General features: G+C 37.5%; 1 protein-coding gene across 3 annotated transcripts in view; it reads right to left on the bottom strand.

Moving 5' to 3' along the window:
- The window catches only part of MTMR2 (myotubularin related protein 2), a 105,677-nt gene that overhangs the window by 8,241 nt on the left and 73,123 nt on the right, over positions 1 to 24,313 (bottom strand). For all 3 annotated transcript variants that reach the window (XM_043482337.1, XM_043482338.1, XM_043482339.1), the window contains 6 exons: positions 22,758 to 22,859; positions 21,605 to 21,688; positions 12,220 to 12,369; positions 11,286 to 11,474; positions 5,093 to 5,278; positions 2,008 to 2,214 (listed from right to left, as the gene is read on the bottom strand). In XM_043482337.1, the coding sequence (XP_043338272.1) occupies positions 2,008 to 2,214; positions 5,093 to 5,278; positions 11,286 to 11,474; positions 12,220 to 12,369; positions 21,605 to 21,688; positions 22,758 to 22,859 (918 nt within the window). The remainder of the gene's footprint in view (positions 1 to 2,007; positions 2,215 to 5,092; positions 5,279 to 11,285; positions 11,475 to 12,219; positions 12,370 to 21,604; positions 21,689 to 22,757; positions 22,860 to 24,313) is intronic.

The raw sequence follows: 24,313 nt of genomic DNA, 5'->3' as shown, positions 1-24,313 counted from the left end.
TTAAGTATCCTATGTAACAAAATGGGAAATACACATAACGTGCTTCTGTTGCAGACTTAAGTAGAATGTAGGAAACATAGCTTTTTCACAGAACATTATTTTGACTTGAAAGAACAATTGATATATGAATTATAGTTATTAAGACCTGAATATCTTGCAGACATCTTTTTTGAAAATGTACAAAAGTGAGTCTGTCACTTCAAGGAAAACAATGGACAGTATTTGTCACCAATGATGAAATTCAAGCTGTTGAGTGAAAGTTAAATTTGAGGGAAAATTTTACCTGCCACAATGAGTTTGATAATACTTAAAAGACTTTTCTGGTAAAATTAGTAGTAATATTAATACCTGTGATTTTATGATATATATTGAAATGCATTAAGACTGAAGGGGCTGTGTAAATCAGTAAGCCAGTATTTTCCCAATTACCAACACATGATATTACAAAATCATGCACAGGTAAAAGATCTATTTATTCAAAGTGCAAGACATACCAATGGAATTTAATAGAACAAACACCAAAAAATTCATCAAGCTAGTTTTAGATTCCACACTACAAATAACCACTAAGAAGTTACCACTTGTCAAGTTTTGGCACAGTAGCAAGGAAAACTATCCACAATTCTCTGGAAAAAATTAAAATACCCTTTTTTTCAACCTATATATCTGCATGTGGTCAAATTTTCCTCATATCTTCAATCAACAGGACATATTGTAACAAACTAAATGCAGAAGTAGATATGAAATTTATCTTCTATTAAGCCAGATATTAAAGAAACTTGTAAAAAATGTAGAATAATGCCACTCTTCTCATAAAACTCCATGCTTCCTAACATATTATGCTAGTTACTTTTCTTTAAAATGTTATTTATGCTAATATATAACAGGACTTTGGGTTGAATGTGTCCCCCAAAATTCACATGTTGAAAATCGAATGCCCAATTTGATAGTTTTAGGAGCTACCCAGGTCATGAGGGTGGAAACCTCATGAATGAGATTAGTGCTCTTATCAAAGGGACAGGCCCCAAAGAGCTCCCCAACCCTCTTCTACCATTAAAGATAACAGTGAAAGGCTGGCAGTCTGCAATCTGGAAGAGGGCCTTCACCAGAATCCTACCATGCTGGCACTCTGAACTTGGACTTTCAGCTGTCAAAACTGAGAAATACAGCAGTCCAAATGGACTAAGAAAATAGATTATTTCCTTAAATAATACATACATTTAAAAAATTTAATTTCTAATATGGAAAATACTGATATAAACAAAGTTCTTTGGGGTTATCGACAACTGTTAAAAATGGAAAGAAGTCCAAAAATCAAAAAGTTTGAGAATCATTACCCTATATTAAACATGTGCACATACCCACTTAATCAGATGTGCTTTGTTAAATCCTGCTTTCAGATAACAATCAAGAGGGGGAAAACGGAGTAGGTATGAGAGTCAGCAATTTAGGAATCCACTGCAGCTTCAAACAGTCTGAAATGTTTATGATTTTGGTTACCCTTATATGAACATATGCAGCACTGGGTGACTGAAACGTCACTCTTTTAACGGTCTTATCATGGTAAGTACATTTTATAGAGTTGAAAAATATAAGCCATCTGAATGGATACTCCAGGTGACCAATTTTATTTAACAGTTCAAGTTTAAAACAGCAGACTACCTTTAAATGTCCATTTCTTGCAAGCTTTTTTTAAAATAAACACTGCTAGTGGATACTAACAGCTAACATTAGAGACAGCATCTGGGCAAACATATTTCAGAAAGTCTTTCAGCTAAGCTAGGAAAACGCTGCCAAAAATCACACTCTCGGGGGCTTCAAGGCCTCTGAGAATCTTATCTCTCGTCTCTAGGATCCTCTAAATAATCTGACAAGTTTCTCTTGAGCAGTTTACCATTAGAACAAAAGGTCAGTCATACGTGAATATCAAGTGAATAAAAGACATGATCTTCACACGCCTTGTGTGAGATGCACATGTGACACCCTGAGTCAAGGCTCTTCACTCACAAGCTGAAATCGGTGTCCGAAGCTCAGCCACTCTTTCTCCACAAGCACCTCAAAGCCTCGGATGGTGCGGTAGTGCCCGTCCAACATGAGCATGGCCAGGGAGGTCAGCTGGGCCGTGCGGTCCCAGCCGTCGCTGCAGTGCACCACCACAGACGTCTTTCCTGACTCCACCCTGTCGGCGATCCTGAGGGCCCCTGCGAGAATAAGCTGAAAAAAGGGTTTTTTCAATGAATTTTTTAAAAAAAATAAATGCTTTCTTCCTCAAAATTTGTAATAGTTTTTTTCAGAGATGACTATCTCAAAAACAGGTGGAGAAAAGAATATCAGTCCTTTCCTAAAAGGAATTTTTGTGAATGGTGGAAGATACTGACACTTTGCTTTTAAAACTGAAAAATCTCAAAAATGCAGACTCCTATTAATCTACACAATGAAATATCCAAACAAAAGGTAACTTTGGGTTCTGAACAAATCAAGAGTATGACTAATAAGAAAGAAGGATTAAGTTCTGAAGAGATCTACTTCTAAGAATCTTCAAATATTCCAACATCATCCATTTAAGTAAAAATAATAACACTAACTGAATTCTTATCTGTTACTTAAAATAGTGATACTTAACCAAAGCACAATAAATATGAAAGCAGTAAAGTTGGATATTATAAAATAGTCTACAGTTTCTATAGCATTTACTCTACTGTTTTTATACCACACAGCAAGCAAAGCATGAAATTTTAGAGAAAGCTGACTTTTACATATTGGTATGAATGAAAAATTCTCATCAGACCAATATATTATCACGTCAATTTAACTGGTATCTAAAATAACTTCAGGTATTTTTTTTAAATATGCAGGCTCTCTCTGCAAAATAATTTACCTTCTCTGAAGTTGATCTTGAGTTAGAACTAGACAGAATTAGATGTAACCTAAAGAGAAACACACAGTGTAATAGCCTTTAAACTGAACAATAGAGCCCCTCTCTTCTCTGCAATGGCCCAATCATACTTTAAGAACAGCATGATCACACAAACATAGATAAGAGTGAAAGAAAAGATATGCTATCCTAAGGCTTGGAGAACCTCATGATGACCTCTTTTTAATCATAATTGTAGGCATATTTTGGAAGTGGGGTACTCCGAAGCAATCTCAATCTTGTCTATGCATCAGAGTTATCTGTGAGCATTAAAAAAAAGAAAAAAAAAGCCTGGTCTCCATTAATCCTAACTCACTCTTTTAAATAACTTCCACCTATAATTCAAATATGAGGCTTCCCAGGTGACACAGTGGTAAAGAATCCACCTGCCAATGCAGGAGACCCCAGAGACGCGGGTCTGATCTCTGGGTAGGGAAGATCCCCTGGAGAAGGAAATGGTAACCCACTCCAGTATCCTTGTCTGGGAAATCCCGTGGACAGAGAAGCCTGGTCGGCTGCAGTCCATGGGATCAGAGTCAGACATGATTGAGTGAATGAGCACACACAGAGCACGTAAGTCAAATATATACGCAAAATTATACACCACTGACCTAAAGGGTTACAACAGGTGGAAAGCTAAGGCAATGAGGAAGAGTTCTCCGTTCAGTCATCTTCATCGGTTCATTCACTTAAAAGAAACATTTATGGAGTCCCCCACCACACAGTAGGCACTGCTCACGGTGCTGGAACTACAGAGCAGCAAACGGAACAAAGTGCTGGCGTAATGAAGTTTATACTGTACTTAGGTGAGGCCAGCCGGATGCAAATAAAGAAAGAAACAAGTGTGTCAGAGGGCAGCAAGTGAAAAAGTGCCATCCAGACTAGGGAGTGCAGGCAGAACTGTCACTGTGTGTGGAGTGGTTAGGAAACGCAGCTTTGAGAAGCTGATGTCTGAGCAGAGATCTAAAGAGAGTGAGTGGGTAAGCCTTGCAGGTGTGAAGACTGAAGGAGAAGGTGGTCCAGGCACAACTGTACCTCTTTGAAGGAAATGTGTTCCTGTTATAGCCAGTTTTTTGGAAAGAATATTGTACCTGCTAAACAATGAGCTGTAATTTACAAAATGCTACAGTGAATGGCAGTTCCGAATCAAGTCTTATGGTTTTCTATTTACACATCATACAATGTAATAGATGGTCCCCATGACCATGCTCTCTAACAGAAGAACGTTCATGTACTTTGCTACATGAAATTCAAGCTACATGTATTCAAGCTTCTGTTTCTAGAAGAGAAACAATAATCAAAACAGTTTATAATTCTCAAGAGGTCAATTTAGCCTTCAATTTTTCTTAATTTTACAGCTTTTAATGTGAGTATAAGCTACTCTTTCTTAACATGAAAAATCCTATTTCTGTTTATTTCCTAATATCAATATATGTGCTCATATATTATATAGAGATCTATATATAATATAGAGATCTATATTTTGGTAAGCTATATTATTGAAATTCAGACCTACCTGAAAATATTTATAACTATATTAACTGAAATAATGTTTGGTGCTTCAAAATTATGCTTAGGCAAGCTGAGATTCATACAGTCTCCTTCATTTAACTTCTTCACCTCATGTGCCTGACCAGAATGGTTCTCAAAACCTATGGAACAATTATTTATTGGGTGATTTATTTATATCATATAGTGCTACCCTGGCTCCAATGGGGACAAAGAAGAAATATGATTTATCCTGTCCTACTCTCCATGAATTAGCAATCTATGTTAATTGACACATAAAAGTAATTAAATCAAGTACTTGGGAGCATCTGATTAGCCAGAAGGAAACGTAAAATGAAAAGCTCAGAGAAAATGGAAATGAACTCCATCTGAGAAGACTTTATCAAAGAAGTAAACCGGGAACTGAAGGATGGGCAGATTCAGACAGGATGGGAAAGAGAGGGAAAAAAAGGAAGTACAACAGAACCAAATGCATAATACAGAAACCTAACTCATTCAAGCACCCAAACTTAAAAGCAGTTCTAATTATCAGAGTAGTAATCAATTATTCACTGTTTGGAAAGATACTTCTATCTTGATTTCAATTGTAAGAGGCAACACTCAAGAGGGCAGAGAAAGTCCTTGCTTGATAGTCTCTAACAGTTTAAAGAAATAGTAACATATCCCTACCTTAATATGCTCCAGCCAGTGAGTAGATTCCAAGTTAGACAACCAGTGGGTCTCCTCAATGTTGGGGTACACAATCTCCTTAAGTTTTCGTAAAGATTCTCTCATAACATGGATATTGTGGATATCTAGGAAAACTAGTTCTGCATTTTGATAGGCATCTTCACTTTCATAACCTCCACCTTTTGCCTGGAAAAATAACATCACAGGAAATAAAAAATGAATGCATATCCATTGTATGATGACATCCTTGAAAGAGTGCCATAAAATGCCCAAAAGTATCAAAGCTGATACATGTTGCTGATGGACAGGAAAACTCCATGGGAAAATGTGGCTGGCTCAGGGCAACCTAACACAACCACACTGTCCCACAAGTTCTTCATAAAACAAGAATATACACGCTCACCCTGACTTCCTCTTGTTGCTGTTGTTAAAATTATATATGATAACATATAGGAAGGTACTTAGAGCACTATAATTTCACTATCCATATCTCAAGTCCTACCCAAACATAATTTCATACAGAAGACTGAAGCTCCATGGACAGGGACATCTGTCTAGTTTACACCTGACCCACACTTTTCTTCACTTCACCTTAATATTTGCAAAGTGCTTTGCAATCGTGGTGACTGACTTCTAGGGTAACTGCACAATTATTATTAAATAAAAAGACAGAACAAATATAAAAGCACAGAGTACTATAGTATAATACTATCACTATTTTCAAAGAGGTAAATCTATATCTACAGAATAGAATGAGAAATATTTGGTGTTCACAGTAAGCTACAGCTGGAAAGAAACAAATTTTTCTGGGTTGAATCTTTCCGTTTTATGAACAAAATACTCTTTTGCCTTTTGGATAAAATATGCCTCTTATCTCAGGTATAAAATCACGCCTCTTTGAGTACTAGTGGAAAAAAATTAGGATGATACTCAAACAGTCACTGTAGTTATATAAAATTAAGAGATCACATTTTTGAAAACAATAAAACTTACCTCTTAACCAACAACAAATTAGTGAAGAACAGACATTCAAGTTTCCTTTCTGACACTGACAGTGTGGGAAATGGTTTAGAGTCAAGACGGGCACAAGTACATAATTAACAGCGTTTCATTAGGTCCCTGTTAACAAGGATTATTCTAGAGAGTGGGGACAGCTCACATCAGGGGCAGAGGGACACGCAAATGTGTTGCAATAAACCCCAGAAACATGGCAGTTCTGCAGCTGCAGGGAGCCTGTCACAAGCACACAGGGTCAAACGCTCTGGGACCAAGACTCACACAAGAACTGGTCGGGTGCACAAAATGCAGCTACTTGTAGAAGTAAGAGGTAAAAGGGAGAGTAAGTATACATAAGGGAGTGTACAGACTACCTACTCTGACAATGTAAATACAACACATGCATTTTACAATAGGAGCAAGTCCAAAAAAATTTTTCCCTAAACGTACTGGGGATACTAGTAACACTGTTATTCTAGTACTATGGTAGGATAAAGTCAGTGAGTAATTATGTAACATATAAATCTTATCATTCCCTCTGACTTTGAGAATCAGCATTCCTGGTGGAGAAGGAAGGAGTTACACATGTAATTTTGAAGAAGTTATGTAAGAACCTGCCTGCCAATGTAGGTGACATAAGAGATGGGGTGTCGGGAAGATCCCCTGGAGGAGGGCATGGCAATCCACTCCAGAATTCTTACCTAGAGACTCCCAAGGACAGAGATGCCTGACAAGCCACAGTCCATAGGGTCATAAAGAGCCAGACATACTTAGCACACACGCATGCACACATGTAAAAACTCTAACACTGAATTTAAACTGAAAGCACCAGTATGAACTCATGAAGTACTGTATCTTTAAAAATATATTAACACTTCCTGGCTCTATCCATTTCCTAGTCTATTCAGAAAAGACTCAGAAATTGGACCAGTTCAGTAGCAAATAAGTATCCTCAGCACCAAATTATGGTTTCAAATACCATCTCCTACAAACAGAAACCAGAACTTAGGGAAATGGCTATTCCAAGTCTGGGGCAGGAAATGTACAAGATTTCCTGATGACTCTGGTGTACCTTATCATACCAGATAGCAAAGATTACTATGTGTGTGGGCTCAGTCACTTGAGTAGTGTCCGACGCTTTGTGAACCCATGCACTGTAGCCCATTAGGCTCCTCTGTCCACGGGATTCTCCAGGCAAGAATACTGGAGTGGGTTGCCATGCCCTCCTCCAGGGCATCTTCCAGACCTGGGGATCAAATTCACGTCTCCTGCATTGCAGGCAGAGTCTTTATTGATGAGCCACCAAGGAAGCCTAAAGATTACTACGGTCATGCCAAACATACTTGGGAAGTAACTTGCCAATTCTCCTTTTGATCAAAGGTGGAGAAAAAAACTTTAATACTATCTGCAATGAATTAGAAATTGCCGACTACATACAAATATAATACGTGCTTAGTTGTGTCCAATTCTTTGCAACCCCATGGACTATAGCCCACCAGACTACTCTGTCCATGGAATTTTCCAGGCAAGAATACTGGGGTGGGTTGCCATTTCCGACTCCAGGAGATCTTCCTGACCCAGAGATTGAACCTGTGTCTCTTGTGTCTCCTGCACTAGCAGGCAAATTCTTTACCACTGTACCACCTGGGAAGCCCCAATGCATTCATAGTAACACTTAAAAAAATTAGTCATTCTCATGGGATGGCAGGGAGCAAATTTATTATTGGGAAAACTGATAAATAAGGAAAAAGAATCAAGTATTTACCCTGGCTTTCTTATATGAACTGAACTGCTGATTAAACATAATTTAGATAAGAGAAAGTGCTTCTTTTAAGAAAGAGCTCAACTAATAGCTGAAAAGAAAATTATGAACTTAAGAGTATCACCATTTTGCAACCCCACTGAAGGAACAGATCTCAGCACTGAGCTTGATCAGTTGCTAATATCCAAAAAGAAGAATCAGCCTCAAATCATGTGCCTCCTGATGTATCCCCTACAGCTTTGCCAAAGAAATTGAACCTAAATCTGAATAAACCTCTGAATTCATGTGAAGGAAATTCAGAGGACAGAACTATACCATAACACAATCGGCGAAGTCTGGACTGTGGGAAACTCCACAGTAAAATATACTGGAGAGAAGGAGGGGGTCAGGGAGGGAAGTGCAAGGGGCAGACTGTTGATGAAGAGAGACTTAAAAGGCATACAAACACAATCTTAACAAGGCGAGGCTAAACTACAGAGACTAGTGATGTGTATACTTCAGTAACAACAGATTAAGCAATGTAAGAAGATGACTACTATAAAAGTTAGGATAGTGGTTACCTTTAGTAGGGGTAGAAGGCAAATCTGATTGGGGTAGGGTGCACATGGAAGGCTTAGTGGCTAGTAAAGCTTTAATTCTTGATATGGCTCATGACTGCAAAAGAAGTTGTCACAGTCACACTGCTTCACATATGTTCACTGCTGTTTCACACATATTCACACTGTTTCACACACTGCTGTATCACACATATTCACACTGCTCACACATATTCACACTGCTATAAAAAATATTCTTACCATGAAGATAAAAAATATTTGTTGCAACAAATATGTATGCTTTTGCAAATTTTAAAAGGGAGATGGGGCAGGTGGGTATTGCGTGAAGGTGGTCAAAAGGTACAAACTTCCAGTTAAAAGATAAAGTAAGTCTTGGGGATATAATGTACAACGTGATGACTATGGTCAACAACACTATATCATATATTTGAAAGCTGCTAAGAGTAAATTTAAAAAATTCTCATCACAAGGAAAAAGACACCATAACTATGTGAAGTGATGGATGTTAACTAAGTGATGATCATTTCACAATATACATATATTTCAAATCAACATGCTGTATACCTCAAACTTATATACTTTACTATGTCAATTATATCTCAATAAAACAGCAGGAAAAAAGATATCTATCTAGCCGGTAAATTAACTTTCCTGAAGAATAATGGCAGTATGTGTAAAACTTTGAAAAATATGAGTATTTTAAATCAGGATATAGTAATGGTATAGCTAGGGAACAACATTGTCAACAATAAGTACTTATTTTGGCTATATTTAAAATACTAAATATTAAACATCTAGTATTAGAAGAATGATTAAGTAAACAATGACATAGCTGTATGATGAGTACTTATTAAAGTATTTCTCAAGAACAGTCATTGGAAAGAAATATTTTTTATAAAAAGGAAAAACAATGAAACAAAATAATCAATCTATAAATGCATAGAAAAAACAGTGGCAGAAAATATATCAAAGATCAGTAATTACAGGTGCTTTTTATTCCTTTACTTTGCCTATCCCTTCCTAGATTTTTGTTGTCTATTACATATTTTATGATGAGAAAAATGCCCCAATACATAAAATATACCAGTCTTTATTAAGAAAAGAGATTTCCATAGTGAAATACATGTGGGAATCATTTTACAAGGAATATAACATTTTGCCTACCCCCTTTTTCTGCCTTATACGCCTCTCATCCTAGACAACATCTTTTTTTTTTTTAATATATTTTATTTACTTATTTGGCCGTACCAGGTCTTAGTTGCGGCATGTGGGATCTTGTTCCCTGACCGCGAATAGGATGGTATTCCCTGCATTAAAAGCATGGAATCTTACCCACTGGGCCACCAGGGAAGTCCCTCATCCTAGATAGTAAGTCTCATTCCTGCTAACTCATGGTATAAGTAATTACTGGAAAAATATGCCCAGTCCCTGGGGAACTAGTTTCATATGTACACTGTCCTGTTTCGCCTTTAAGGGGAAATATTTACAGCTTAACAGAGAATGCCTGAATTTCAAAGTGTCCTCAAAACACTAAACATTAGGATAGAAATAATTAAGTACATGCTCCATAATTTAATTAAAGGATGATCATCCCAGCATTGTTTATAATAGCAAAAAAGAATCAAAAAAAGAAAAATAACCTAAATATCCAAGAACAATTGGTATTACCAGTTATCATACAATTAAAGTAATGTTACAGATGTATATTTATTGGCATAGAAAGAAACAGCATCAATTAAAAAAGGAAATTGCAATTATCCTATTTTATCTTAAAAATATGAGCACACACATATGCACATAGGTCTGGAAGTATATTCAAGGTTTAATGGTGTGTGTCTCTTATTTAGTTATAGAATTTGGGGTGTTTTAGTTTTGGAGGGAGGCCGTGTGGGTTTTTTTCTTTGTCTTATCTGTGAGGCAATTTTTTAAAGCTAAACTGTCTTCTCTTTTCTTCTCCAGTAGTAGACTTTGCCAAGTGGACCAGAATTTCTATTTCCACAATGCTAATATTTATTCTATAGCAGAAATCAGGACCACTGCTTCAACCAACGGCCCGTCTTCAGTGTGACCAGCTCATACATGCAGAGACCTGCCAGAAGAGGGCAGCACGGGTCACTGAGAACTCCGCATGCTTCCTACAACGGTGCTGTGCGGACTTCAGCGCCACAAACTCAGTCTGTGGTGCCCAGTTTGGAGAAGGGAGAGTTTTGCTCCTGAAACAACAGTTTATCAGGTGAGTTTTGCCCCTAAAACAACTGTTAGTTTTTATGATTCTCATTTTACAAATAAGCCAATTAAAGTTACTAAAAAGATTAAAATTAAATGGGATTGACATGTACACACTGCTATTTTGAAAACAGAAAACCAATAAGGACCAAATAAGCACAGGGAATTCTGATCAATATTCTGTAATAACCTACATAAGAATAAGAACTTGAAAAAGAAAAGATATGTGTATGACTGAGTCACTCTGAGGTACACCTGAAACACAACACCGTTAGTCAACCATACTCCAATATAGAATTAAAAATAAAATTCTTCAAGTTACACTATCAAGGAGAAGAGCCAGGATTAGACTCTATCTTTAGCAGATGAAAAGCCTAAACTCAGCCTACTGCACTGTGTACGCGTGCGTGTGCTGTCACGTCCAACTCCTTGTGACCCCATGGACTGTAACCCTCCAGGCTCCTTTGTCCACAGAATTTTCCAGGCAAGAATACTGGAGCAGATTGCCACTTCCTACTCCAGGGGATCTTCCCGACCCAGGGATCAAACCAGGGTCTCCTGCATTGCAGGTGGATTCTTTACCACTGAACTACCTCCTGACAAACTCATGAAACTGTTAACTATAATCTTAATTACTGAAAGAGGATCTCACCTTATTGGCAACTGCATTAACACTTGGCCGGGCGTCGAATATAAAGATTTTATGAGATTGGGCATTGGAGTCCATAATGGCTTGAAGGTATTTTTCATCTTCTTTGCTTCGCTTCCCACTTACCCCTACCATGGGCTGGCTACATCGAGTGATTGTGGCTTGACTTTCAGGATGAATCCATGACAAAACCTTAATAGGGGGAAAAATGGCAACACACCCTTTGACATGCTTCTCTATTTACAGTTCTTCCCCAAAACATTACTCAATAAAACTCTGCTTTCTAACTGGATTCAAAGTCGAGCCATGAAAGGAAATATGAGGCTGCTATAAAAAATCATCATTTTTCTTTCAAGTCAACTCTGGCATGTGGGAAACTTGGTCTTATTAGTTAATCAGATATTGATTTAGAACAGTCACTAATTAAAGTATTGTCTCTAGGAAAATATACATTAAAAGGGGGCTAAGTAAACTCCACTTTTAAAGTTCAGCAAAAATGCCCAAATAGAGTGTTCAGAGTCTACACATTTTTTACCTAAAATGATTAGAGCTTATCTTTCCAGAATACAGAAATTCATCACAAATTTGTATTGTTTTCTTCATTCCAGGATTTAACGGAAGACAGCACTTATCGCTATGACCAACTGTATGAGATAAAGAAATAGTGAATAATACCAGAGCCAACTTTGATTTCAAGTTAAGAGCCATGCAATTCTGAGAAGCTCTTCTTATACCCATTTCAAACTCTCCAGAAAACTCTTTAGTCTAAGTCTTTCCTCTGGTTTTAATTTTACTCAATAACTCATTCCCTAATAGCCCCACAGAGGACCCACTGCTGTAGCTATTTTTATCCTGCATCTACTCCCCCATTCATTCTCCTCTGCATTATGTGGAGCACAAAAGCAATGGGGAAGCTTCAGCACAGCTTCACACTTACTGGGATACGGCCCCGCGATCTGAAGGAAGCCACTCTCTTCAATTCTTCATCAGGGATATTTGCCGGAACAACCAAGAGGGCAGGGTAGGTATCACAGAGCTCATAGCGTTCATTTATCTTTGTTATTCTCCAGCTTTCATTCGGAATTCCCTACATGTGAAATAAACATAAGAAAAATTACTGCCTAAGAGAAATATCTGAAAACATTAGAACAGAATGCTCCTATTCAACTTCTCTTACACTCCACTATCCATCTCTTAAGTTGTCAGAATAGTTATTGTCTGCCTATGGTGATCAGGCTTTTAGGATAAGACCTTCTAACACAGAAAATCTGTATTCATTTTGGCACTCAGTTTTATGTTAACAGATTTATTATGTCATTAAATACTGACTGAGTGCTGGGTCTGTCCTAAACATATCAAACAAAAACAAAGGAAACAGTAAGACTAAAAATAAAAATGTTCTCGTCTTTAAAAAGAACAGTCTCATATAGTTTGAATGGACGACTGACTTTGCTGCCATTCATCTATACAAAGAAATGTCTGAGGGCAGGTGCTAAGCATCCACTAGAAAGCTATGCACATATTTATCACTGATATACATAAAGTGAATTTCACAGTATTAATGTCACTAATGTAAAACATATGAGAAAAACAAGAAAGTAACAGAAGGCAAAGCCCCCTCCCCCACCAAAAAAAGAAGCAAGAGAAACAAAACATGTTTTTTAATACACATCAATTGTTAAACTTTTGGTCCTTAAAGGTTTGTTATATTTATAACTAGTATACCACTTCACATACACAATTACTTAATAAGACACTTTAAAATTTCCATCTTCCATTAGTATAGGAAATAAAGCCATTACAGTAAATGGTTAGAATTAAGAAAATACATTTATTTTTCATTTTATTACCTATGACAACTCATAATAAACAGAAAAAGAATTGAAAGAAACCAAATTACAGTAAAAATATATATACACACATTTATTGAGCATTTACTATCTGCAGGCGCTACGCCTACACATGCACACGTGTGCGTGCACACACACACAATTTACTGTATTCAGGTTTCATTAACGTCACTGTAAAGATGAAGAATTTGTGGCACAGCTTCTAACTTGACTAAAGGTAGTAAAAAAAATTCCATGTAAATTCTAAACCTATCCTTTTTATAATAAAATACATTGTGCCTCAAGAAAAATTTCACTATCCTGATTCACAAAATGGTTATAAAAACCTGAAATCAAAGGGCAGAAGGTACTTCTCCTCCAAAGGGGTATTTCTCAAGCTGTTGCCAAACACCCAGGAAGATATTAAAATTTAGAAAGAAGGGAGGACTTCCCTGATGGCACAGTGGATGGGAATATACCTGCCAATGCAGGAGACAGGGGTTCTATCCCAGGTCCAGGAAGATCACAGATGGCATGGGGCAACTAAGCCACGTGCCACAATCCCCGAGCCTCTGCTGGGGCCTGCGTGGCCCAGGGCCCGCGTGCCGCAGCTACGAGGCCCGCACCCGAGGCCCTGCTCCGCGGGAAGAGAAGCCACAGCAACGAGAAGCCTGTGCACTGCAAGCAGAAGTAGCCTGACCCAGTGACAAAGACCCAGCGCAGCCAACAGTAAATTAACCAAATTTTAATCAAAAAGGAGGCAAAATTCCTTCCCAGGAATCATGTGGTAAATATTATCAACAGAGCTTCCATTTATACTCGTCATTTTAACATCGGTGCCTTACATACTATTTACCCCATTTACTTTGCCTGGCCCCAACTTACTACTTATGATCTACATCTCTCCTTCCCTCTTGCCTTCCTCGACTTTATGTTCAGGTAAAATCCAAACTTATTTTCAGAAATAAAAGGCAGGTTTAGTAGAGACGTTTACAATGTATTTACATGCAATAATTAAAAAAAAAACAAAAAAAAAACGTACAATGAACTGGTGAGTTTATAGATGAAGTGCTCAATCAACAAACCAGTTCAGTTCAGGAGCTCAGTCGCGTCCAACTCTTTGCGACCCCATGGACTGCAGCACGCCAAGCCTCCCTGTCCTTCGCCAACTCCTGGAGTTTACTCAAACTTGGTGATGCCATCCAACCATCTCATCCTCTGTCACCCCCTTCTCCTCCTGCCCTCAATCTTTCCCAGCATCAGGGTCTTTTCCAATGAGTCAGCTCTTTACATCAGGTGGCCAAAGTATTGGAGTTTCAGCTTCAGCATCAGTCCTTCCAATGAACACCCAGAACTGATCACCTTTAGGATAGACTGGTTGGATCTCCTTGCAGTTCAAGGGATTCTCAAGAGTCTTCTCCAACACCACAGTTCAAAAGCAGCAATTCTTTGGTGCTCAGCTTTCTTTATAGTCCAACATCCATACCTGACCACTGGAAAAATTCACTACTAGATAGACCTTTGACTAGATGGACCTGTTGGCAAAGTAATGTCTCTGCTTTTTAATATGCTGTCTCGGTTGGTCACAGCTTTTCTTCCAAGGAGTAAGCGTCTTAATTTTATGGCTGCAGTCACCATCTTCAGTGGGTTTGGAGCCCAAAAAAATAAAGTCTGTCAAAAAAAAATAAATAAATAAAAAATAAAAAAATAAAGTCTGTCACTGTTTCCCCATCTATTTGCCATGAAGTGACAGGACCGGATGCCATGATCTTCATTTTCTGAGTGTTGAGTTTTAAGGCAGCTTTTTCACTCTCCTCTTTCACTTCCATCAAGAAGCTCTTTAGTTCTTCTTCACTTTCTGCCGTGAGGGTGGTGTCATCTGAGTATCTGAGGTTATTGATATTTCTCCCGGCAATCTTGATTCCAGCTTGTGCTTCACAGAGCCCAGCGTTTCTCATGATGTACTCCGCATATAAGTTTAATAAGCAGGGTGACAATATACAGCCCTGACGTACTCCTTTTCCTATTTGGAACCAGTCTGTTGTTCCATGTCCAATTCTAACTGTTGCTTCCTGACCTGTATACAGGTTTCTCAAGAGGCAGGTCAGGTGGTCTGGTATTCCCATCTCTTTCAGAATTTTCCACAGTTTCTGGTGATCCACACAAAGTCTTTGGCATAGTCAATAAAGCAGAAATAGACATTTTTCTGGAACTCTCTTGCTTTTTTGATGATCCAGTGGATGTTGGCAATTTGATCTCTGGTTCCTCTGCCTTTTCTAAAACCAGCTTGAACATCTATAAGTTCACAGTTTGCGTATTGTTGAAGCCTGGTTGGGAGAATTTTGAGCATTACTTTACTAGCGTGTGAGATGAGTGGAATTGTGTGGTAGTTTGAGCATTCTTTGGGATTGGAATGAAAACTGACCATTTCCAGTCCTGTGGCCACTGCTGAGTTTTCCAAATTTGCTGGCATATTGAGTGCAGCCCTTTCACAGCATCATCTTTCCGGATTTGAAATAGCTCAACTGGAATTCCATCACCTCCACTAGCTTTGTTCGTAATGATGCTTCCTAAAGCCTGCTTGCCCTCACATTCCAGGTTGTCTGGCTCTAGGTGAGTGATTACACCATCGTGATTATCTGGGTCATCAAGATCTTTTTTGTATAGTTCTTCTGTGTATTCTTGCCACCTCTTCTTAATATCTTCTGTTTCCGTTAGGTCCATACCATTTCTGTCCTTTATTGAACCCATCTTTGCATGAAATGGTATCTCTAATTTTCTTGAAAAGATCTCTAGTCTTTCCCATTCTATTGCTTTCCTCTATTTCTTTGTACTGATTGCTGAGGAAGGCTTTCTTATCTCTCCTTGCTATTCTTTGGAACTCTGCATTGAAATAGGAATATCTTTCCTTTTCTCCTTTGCTTCTCTTCTTTACTCAGTTATTTGTTAAGACCTGCTCAGACAACCATTTTGCTTTTTTGCATTTCTTTTTCTTGAGGATGGTCTTGATCCCTGCCTCTCCTGTACAATGTCACGAATCTCTGTCCATAGTTCATCAGGCACTCTTTCTATCAGACCTAGTCCCTTAAATCTATTTATCACTTCCACCATATAATCATAAGGGATTTGATTTAGGTCATACCTGAATGGTCTAGAACCAAGAAACTTGAGTGCTATCTTTAACTCATCCAATCAGTGACCAATTTTTAGGATTTTTTTTCTTCCAAAAGTCAGAAAAGTTTGCTCACTTCTCTCAAACCTCACTTCTCTCCTGTACCTCTGCAATCCATTCTCCACACTGCCTCAAAATTCTTTTAAGATGCAAAAGTTATCATGTCATTCTGCCTAAAACTGTCAATGGCTACCTGTTTCTTTTCAGATAAAGTTTAGAACTCTACACAGGACTTGGCAAAGACCTTCACATTCCTACCTTTCCCTGCTGATCTCTGGCCTCTCTGCAGCATTCTCCAGTGCTTGCTGTAATCCAGCCTAAACCAAACACCTTCCGTTTCCAGATGGCATCATGTTCTCTCACCTGCGTACTTGCTCTATTAATCACAGGATTCATAACCATATATTTTGATTATTAGTTTATTTCTTTGAATATGCCATTAAACATGTATACTATGGGAGTCAGGATTGTGTCTTTCTGTTTCAACCGCTAATACACTATAGGTGCTTCATGACTCTGATTAACAAAGGAAGAAATCAATGAAACATTAAGGAAGCTTCTACAAGAAGAAAAATTGGTTTCTGAAGTTTTTTTTAAAAATATGGAGTCAAAGCTGAAAGGGTCAGATCTCCTGAGAGATCTGTACCACCCTGAATCCAGGTAGCTAACTCTCTCTCACCATCTTCCCATATCCTTGAAAAATCATTGCCAGGGAGAATGTTACCCAGCAATGTTACCAGTGTTACCACTGAGATTGTGTCATATTCTTCAGAAAAAACAAAATGGGCTTCCCCAGTGGCTCAGCAATTCAGGAGACACAGGAGATAAGGGTTTGACTCCTGGGTCGGGAAGAGACCCTGGAGGAGGGCATGGCAACACACTCCAGTATTCCTGCCTGGTGAATCCCATGGACAGAGGAGCCTGGTGGACTACCAGTCCTTGGGGTCACAAAAGAATCAGACATAACTCAAGTGACTGAGCACACAGCACACTTCAGAAAAATGGCTAGGTGGGAGTAGAATCTTTGAGGTAAGCCATTACCTAATGGCTCTCGTCCCCCTCATTCTTAGAGAAGTTGATATAACCACCTCCACTAAAGGAACTGCCTTCCAAGCAGCAAACTGGAGTTGGCTAGTCAGCGTATACTTTCTTTGTAGACAGTGTTAAAGACATACTGACAACTGTTATCTCTGACGTACATCTTTCTACTCTCCACAAAATCACCACCCTTCAGTTAATGTATCCATTTGTCAGTCAATTTACAATCAAATTAACTGGATTACAGCTTTCCTTGTTAGTTACATCTCAACTCGGAGAATAAACTTCTATCCTCCTTGGCTGTACTTGAGTCCTCTACAAATTTCTTAACCAAGATATCTACCAATATGATTATTTGTGCAGAAGACCATACTCATTTTTCATTTACTGGTTTTTATCATTAATAATTTTTAATTAATTAATAATAATTAAAATAATTATATTAATAATTACCAATCTGATAATTTCTCTTTACCTTACCCACAAATTTCAGAGTCCTCTGTAAATCACTACATGTGTCAAGAGACAATTAAAGGAATATTCTCCCATACAGAAAACTTAAATGGTTATTCATAGTTTTGCCCATTTAAAAAATATATAATCTAATTTCTTTAGGCACTTTCCTCTTGCACTTCAGCAAAAGCACACAAAAAGCCAACCAATATGATTTGCTTTTAGAGCTTTACAATGTAATAAATACAATAATAATCATTTAGATAGATTTCTATGGTTTACAATGCACCTTCCTGCATATCACACTAACTCCTCAAAATACCATTAAGGTAGTTCTTCTCACTAAGTGAAAAATAAAGGCACTGCGTCTAAGAGTGAGAACTAAGCAAGAGCTAGAGCCTGCATTCAAACGTGGAGTCCCCTAAATGCTCCGGCAGCAGACTGTGCTGACCGCTGCACAGCGTCGCATGTTAAACAGATGGGTGTACACTTTAAAGCAGAAAACCTTACGGCATGTGAACGGTATCTCACTTCCAAAGAAAAAAAGAATAGAAGCCCATGTATTCTGAGATGGTATAATCTCCAAAATGTATTAAATGAGAAAGAAACATACAGCATGCAGAGAATGCTATTATCTGCTTTAAAAAAAAGAAATAATGTACACACATATACAGGCTTTGTCACATAAAATCTCTGAAAGGATATACAAGTGGTGAGTAACATTATTTCCTAAAGGGAGATGAGCTGGGACAGCTGGGGAAAATGCTGGACAGCTGGGGAAAATGCTGGCCCAGCTGGAGAGGGTATGGAGAAAAGGGAACCCTCTTACACTGTTGGTGGGAATGCAAACTAGTACAGCCACTATGGAGAACAGTGTGGAGATTTCTTAAAAAACTGGAAATAGAACTGCCATATGACCCAACAATCCCACTTCTGGGCATACACACTGAGGAAACCAGATCTGAAAGAGACACGTGCACCCCAATGTTCATCGCAGCACTGTTTATAATAGCCAGGACATGGAAGCAACCTAGATGCCCATCAGCAGACGAATGGATAAGGAAGCTGTGGTACATATACACCATGGAATATTACTCAGCCGTTAAAAAGAATTCATTTGAATCAGTCCTAATGAGATGGATGAAACTGGAGCCCATTATACAGAGTGAAGTAAGCCAGAAAGATAAAGAACATTACAGCATACTAACACATATATATGGAATTTAGAAAGATGGTAACGATAACCCTATATGCAAAACAGAAAAAGAGACACAGAAATACAGAACAGACTTTTGAACTCTGTGGGAGAAGGTGAGGGTGGGATGTTTCAAAAGAACAGCATGTATACTATCTATGGTGAAACAGATCACCAGCCCAGGTGGGATGCATGAGACAAGTGCTCGGGCCTGGTGCACTGGGAAGACCCAGAGGAATCGGGTGGAGAGGGAGGTGGGAGGGGGGATCAGGATGGGGAATACGTGTAAATCTATGGCTGATTCATATCAATGTATGACAAAACCCACTGAAATGTTGTGAAGTAATTAGCCTCCAACTAATAAAAAAAAATAATAATAATAAAAAAAAGTATATCCTTTTATATCTTTTGAATTTTATCCAGTGAATTACTGAATTCAACTTTTAATTTACAAGAAGACAAAGGAATGCTCTGATGCTTTATCTTTAGTCTCAACATTTATGTTAAAGTTCAAGTTCTTCATCTATTTTGGATATTAATGCCCTTTTCAGATACATGATTTGCAAATATTTTCTCCAGTTCATACAGCGCCATGTATCTGATAAGGCTGCTAATATCCAAAATATATAAAGAACTTAAAAATGACAAAAAGTCCAATTAAAAATGAGAAAAGGATCTAAATAAACATTTTCCCAAAGACATACAAATGGCCAGCAGACACATGAAACAATGTTCAACATCACTAATGTAAGGGAAATGCAAGTCAAAACTACAATGAGGTAGCGCCTCAAACCTGTTAGAATCGTAATCAAAAAAGAAAAAAACAAAAACAGAAAACCAAACCACAAGTGTTGGTGAGGATGCACAGGAAAAGGAACCCTCGTGCACTGCTGCTGCGAATGCAAATTCGTACAGGCACTATGGGAAACAGCATGGCGGTTCCTCAAAAAATTGAAAAGATCATACAGAACTACTGCATGATCCAGCAATTCCACTTTGAAAACATTAACTCAAAAAGATATGTGCTCCCCCTGTCACTGCGGCATTATTTACAACACCCAAGACGTGGACACAATGTTAAGTGCCCAGTGATGAATGAATGAATGAAGAAAATGTAATATATATACATAATAATATACGGGGGCTTCCCAGGCAGCTCAGTGGTAAAGAATCCACCTACCAATGAAGGAGACACAGGTTTGCCCCTGGGTGGGGAAGGTCCCCTGGAGGGGGAAATGGCAACCCACACCTGTATTCCTGTCTGAAAAATCCCACGGACAGAGAAGACTGGCAGACTACAGTCCATGGGGTCACAAGGAGGAGGACACATCTGAGCAACTGAGCACACATAAACACACACTTATATACACATATATAAAAAATGGAATTATATTGCTGCTGAGTCACTAAGTCACGTCCAGCTCTAAGACCCCATGGACTGCAGCACACCAGGCTCCTCTGTCCTCCACTGTCTCCTGGAGTCTGCTCAGATTCATGTCCGGTGATGCTATCTAACTATCTCATCCTCTGCTGCTCCTGCTCCTTTGCCTTCAATCTTCTCAGCATCAGGTCTTTTTCAATGAGTTGGCTCTTGAATGGAATTTTATTCAGCCATGAAAAAGAATGAAATCTTGTCACTCTGTGACAACATGGATGGAACTGAGGACATAAGTTAAGTGAAATAAAACAGAAAAGCAAATATTGTATGACTATCTCACTTACATGTCGAATTAAAAAACAAAAACAACAAAAACCCAAACTCATAGATAAAGGGAACCAACTGATGGTTGATTATTCGAAGTACGGGGTCAGGAGTGGGCAGAAATGGTAAAGGAAGTCATAAGGGACAAGCTTCCAATTATAAAGTTAATGTAGTTACAGGGATAATATACAGCATGGTAACCATAATTAATACTGTAGGGGATGTCTGAAAGTTGCAAAGAGAATAATCTTGAAAGATCTCACCACAAGAAAAAAAATTCTGTAACTGTGTATGGTGACACAGTTGAGCTGTTACAAGACACTGTGGTAATCATTTCACAATAGATATAAATATTAAATCATTACGTGATACGCCTGAAACTAATATAATGTATGTCAATTATACTTCAATGAAAACAAGCAAAGAAACAGGAAAAAAAGAGATTATCTTCATTTTCTTTGGTAATAAACTACTACACCAAGAAGGGTCCTCACCACCAGACTTTAATGTAGTTGAGCCAGAGACAAAGTGCCTAACTCTCCAGTAAAAAGTTAATAAATTAATAGGTTAATTTTTAATCTTTTAAAGTCAAAGACCATAAAGCATCTGTATCATTTAACGTAGAGTCCAATGCTCTATTCTGATTACTGCATTTCCTAATCTCATAATTCTCTTTTCTGAATGTGTATATCTGCTTGTTTACTCTTTTTTAAATTGGAGTACAGCTGATTTACAATATTGCATTAGTTTCAGATGCACTGCAAAGTGATTCAGCTATACATATTTTTTCTGACTTTTTTTTCATTATGGGTTATTACTTTAAACAAAAAACCACAGAACTATATAAAGCTGTTTGTTCACTTCTATTCATGAAAGTTTTGTTGTATTAAAGAATATAGAATATTAAAAAATAAATTTTTTTTAAGTACTTACCTGCCTTCTATACTCTAAAAGAGAGTCATATAGCTTCCACCCATTTTCAGGGAATACTTCTTTGTACTCAAAAGCAAAAAGAGACTACAAAAAGTAAACAGAGTTAATAGCTAAAAAAGACCTTTAAGAAGGTAATGAAACAGAAATGTAACTCTATCATACCCCAAGTTTTCATTTACTTATCTGCAAGGATATTTTGTATTGGTATACTTTTTTTTAAATTGTTGTTTTAGCTTTTGTTTTGTAATTTTGAAAGTTTATTGTTTTTTTTATATTTTTCAAACACAGAAAAGCACAAAGCCCTGCCACCAAGATTTATCAAAAGTTAACATATTACCATAATTCCTTCAGATATCTTTAGCAGCTGTTTTAGGTTTACTTCTAAATAATGAAAGACATCACATAAAAAAGACAACTTCTGATATAATTAATTCATTTGACATCACAAACGTCAGCCGTTAAGCAGCTTTACAGATTATGCAACATTTTCTAAGACACGCTGAAAAGACTTTTTATTTGTGGGCATGCAATCTGTGTACCAAAATAGAAAATTTAATTTATCATTAATATGGACAGAATGGCAGGAACAACTATGATGAAAAGCATTCAAACTTGAGTCAAAAGACCAAAACTGATTCTAAATTTTACTCCTTACTAACTGTGCCACTGAGTTAATTGTTTACCTGCTTCTGGTTTCAACTTTAAAATATGGATAGATAATAGAGCTACTTTGGACATTAGATTATGTAAAATAAATGAGGAAACCTAACACTGTTACTAGCACACAGAAGAAACTCAGCTCTAAGTATTTATCCACCCTTTCCTTCTAATATTGCTAGACTTAACTCTCAGCTCTCAATTAAAAAGATTTCACATATAGCTTTTCATCATGGAAACATCCTGGATAAAAAGATGACATAATTAAACAATGTCAGTCTACAGGAATGGACCTCAGAAATCAGTCCAGCTTCCTCATTTTATACCTTAAAAAAACTGGTCCCATAGATTAAATTAAACCTAAATAAACTATACATCTGGTTAAAAGGCAAAGTGAGATTGTAAACACCAAGATTCTAGATAGCCTAGACAAGTTTCTCTACACTATACCAATAATTATAACACAACTTTTTCAAAGATAGAAGAAATCTCTTACCAGGTTATTAGAGACAGGAAATGCATATTTCATTAGATTTTCAAATATTGATCTTCTTGTTCGCCCCTCAGGTTTATGGGCAAACCGTAAATTCCGAATATCCTAGAAAAGAGTTGGGATTCAAGTCACCTATCACTGTTTGCTCGCTTTTTTAATAAATAAATAAGGCAACTTGGAACTATCTCATAAAACGTTAAGATCTGTGAATGAGGGATACAAAAATAAGTCAGACAACAGCTCCAGCAGGAAGGGAAATTACAACGCCTTATTAAGAGAAATAAAAATAAACACAGGAACTCTGATACAAGGTAGGATTCGGAGGACAGAAAACTCCCCTCTGTTTATGAATTCAAGTTGGGCCAGTGAAGGAGGCAGCATCAGATGTAGGCACAGGAGATTAAGATGTTATATCTGAAATCACGGTATTACATGACTGATACACACTATCAACAGTATGTCCTTTCCCTGTTAAAGGCCATTTTCTGTTATGAATTTCCCTACCAAAAATCTGATTAGCTATTGTTATATATTTCATAAAGTCTTCATTCCAATTATGCTTGGTGATCATTTTCCTATTTATAATACCTTCCCAGGACTCACTTCCATTGGATCTTTAATTCCTAAGTCTCTGGCTACCAGACAGATAAAACCAAAACTCTGCCTAAAGGTCTGCTTCCATTCCAGGTCCCAAGCTCTTCAAACATATACTAGCAAAAACTCTGAATAGTTTGGTTGATATCATCGAGGCTCTGTACTCAGATATAAAAACCAAAGTTCCCTTCCCTTATTTGTTTTCAAGCAGGTTTCTATACTCAGACTGAATGTAGATACTCACGTTCCAATTTAGTGAGATCTTAGCAGCACTAAAAAAAATTGGGATTAAGAATAATTTCAAGACTATTCGTTTTGTTTTCATCTAGAAAGAATTCAAAATAGCCTCATTAAACTGCATCCTGTAAAAATGAGCAGAGAAACTACAATGCACCTACAGTAGATGAACAAGTAGAACATTTTATTACAAATCTCATCCAAAATTAGAAAGCCAACATTTTAAACCAACGTGTGAGAACCTAAGCTTTTTTGTTTTCCTTAGTGAATATTTTTACAACAAATAGATATTCACAACCATTCTGTTAAACATAGAGTTCTCCAAAAGTACAGTAGCAGGGGCCCTACAAATGTCTGAGTTTACTGATAATGGTCTTGCTCTATGGAAAAAGTTATATTTAAAATGATCAAAATTTCCCAATCACCCTCTTCCATGCCCTCTTATATCCATCTATGCTGTATTTACTCCTATATCACAGAAAAGCAATCAGGAGACAATGTGCCTGTCACTTGGCTGACACCTATTATGCTCTTAAAGGCCTTCCAACGATAATTGAAAAGCATGCAGGTAATTAGTAAGGCATTAGTTTCAATACTAGATTCATAAAACTTCTAAGATTGGCAAAAGAAAGGATCTTTAAAGTTATGAATGTGCTGTTGCTTTTTTTTTTGTTCTGTTTTTACATTTTTGGCACTGACAGCAAAATGAAAGGAAAAAGTTGACCCAC

This window comes from Cervus canadensis, chromosome 11 (assembly GCF_019320065.1).
Source record: "Cervus canadensis isolate Bull #8, Minnesota chromosome 11, ASM1932006v1, whole genome shotgun sequence".
NCBI lineage: Eukaryota > Metazoa > Chordata > Mammalia > Artiodactyla > Cervidae > Cervus > Cervus canadensis.
Note: the sequence above shows the minus strand (reverse complement) of the source record. Positions and strands in the feature narration are given on the sequence as shown.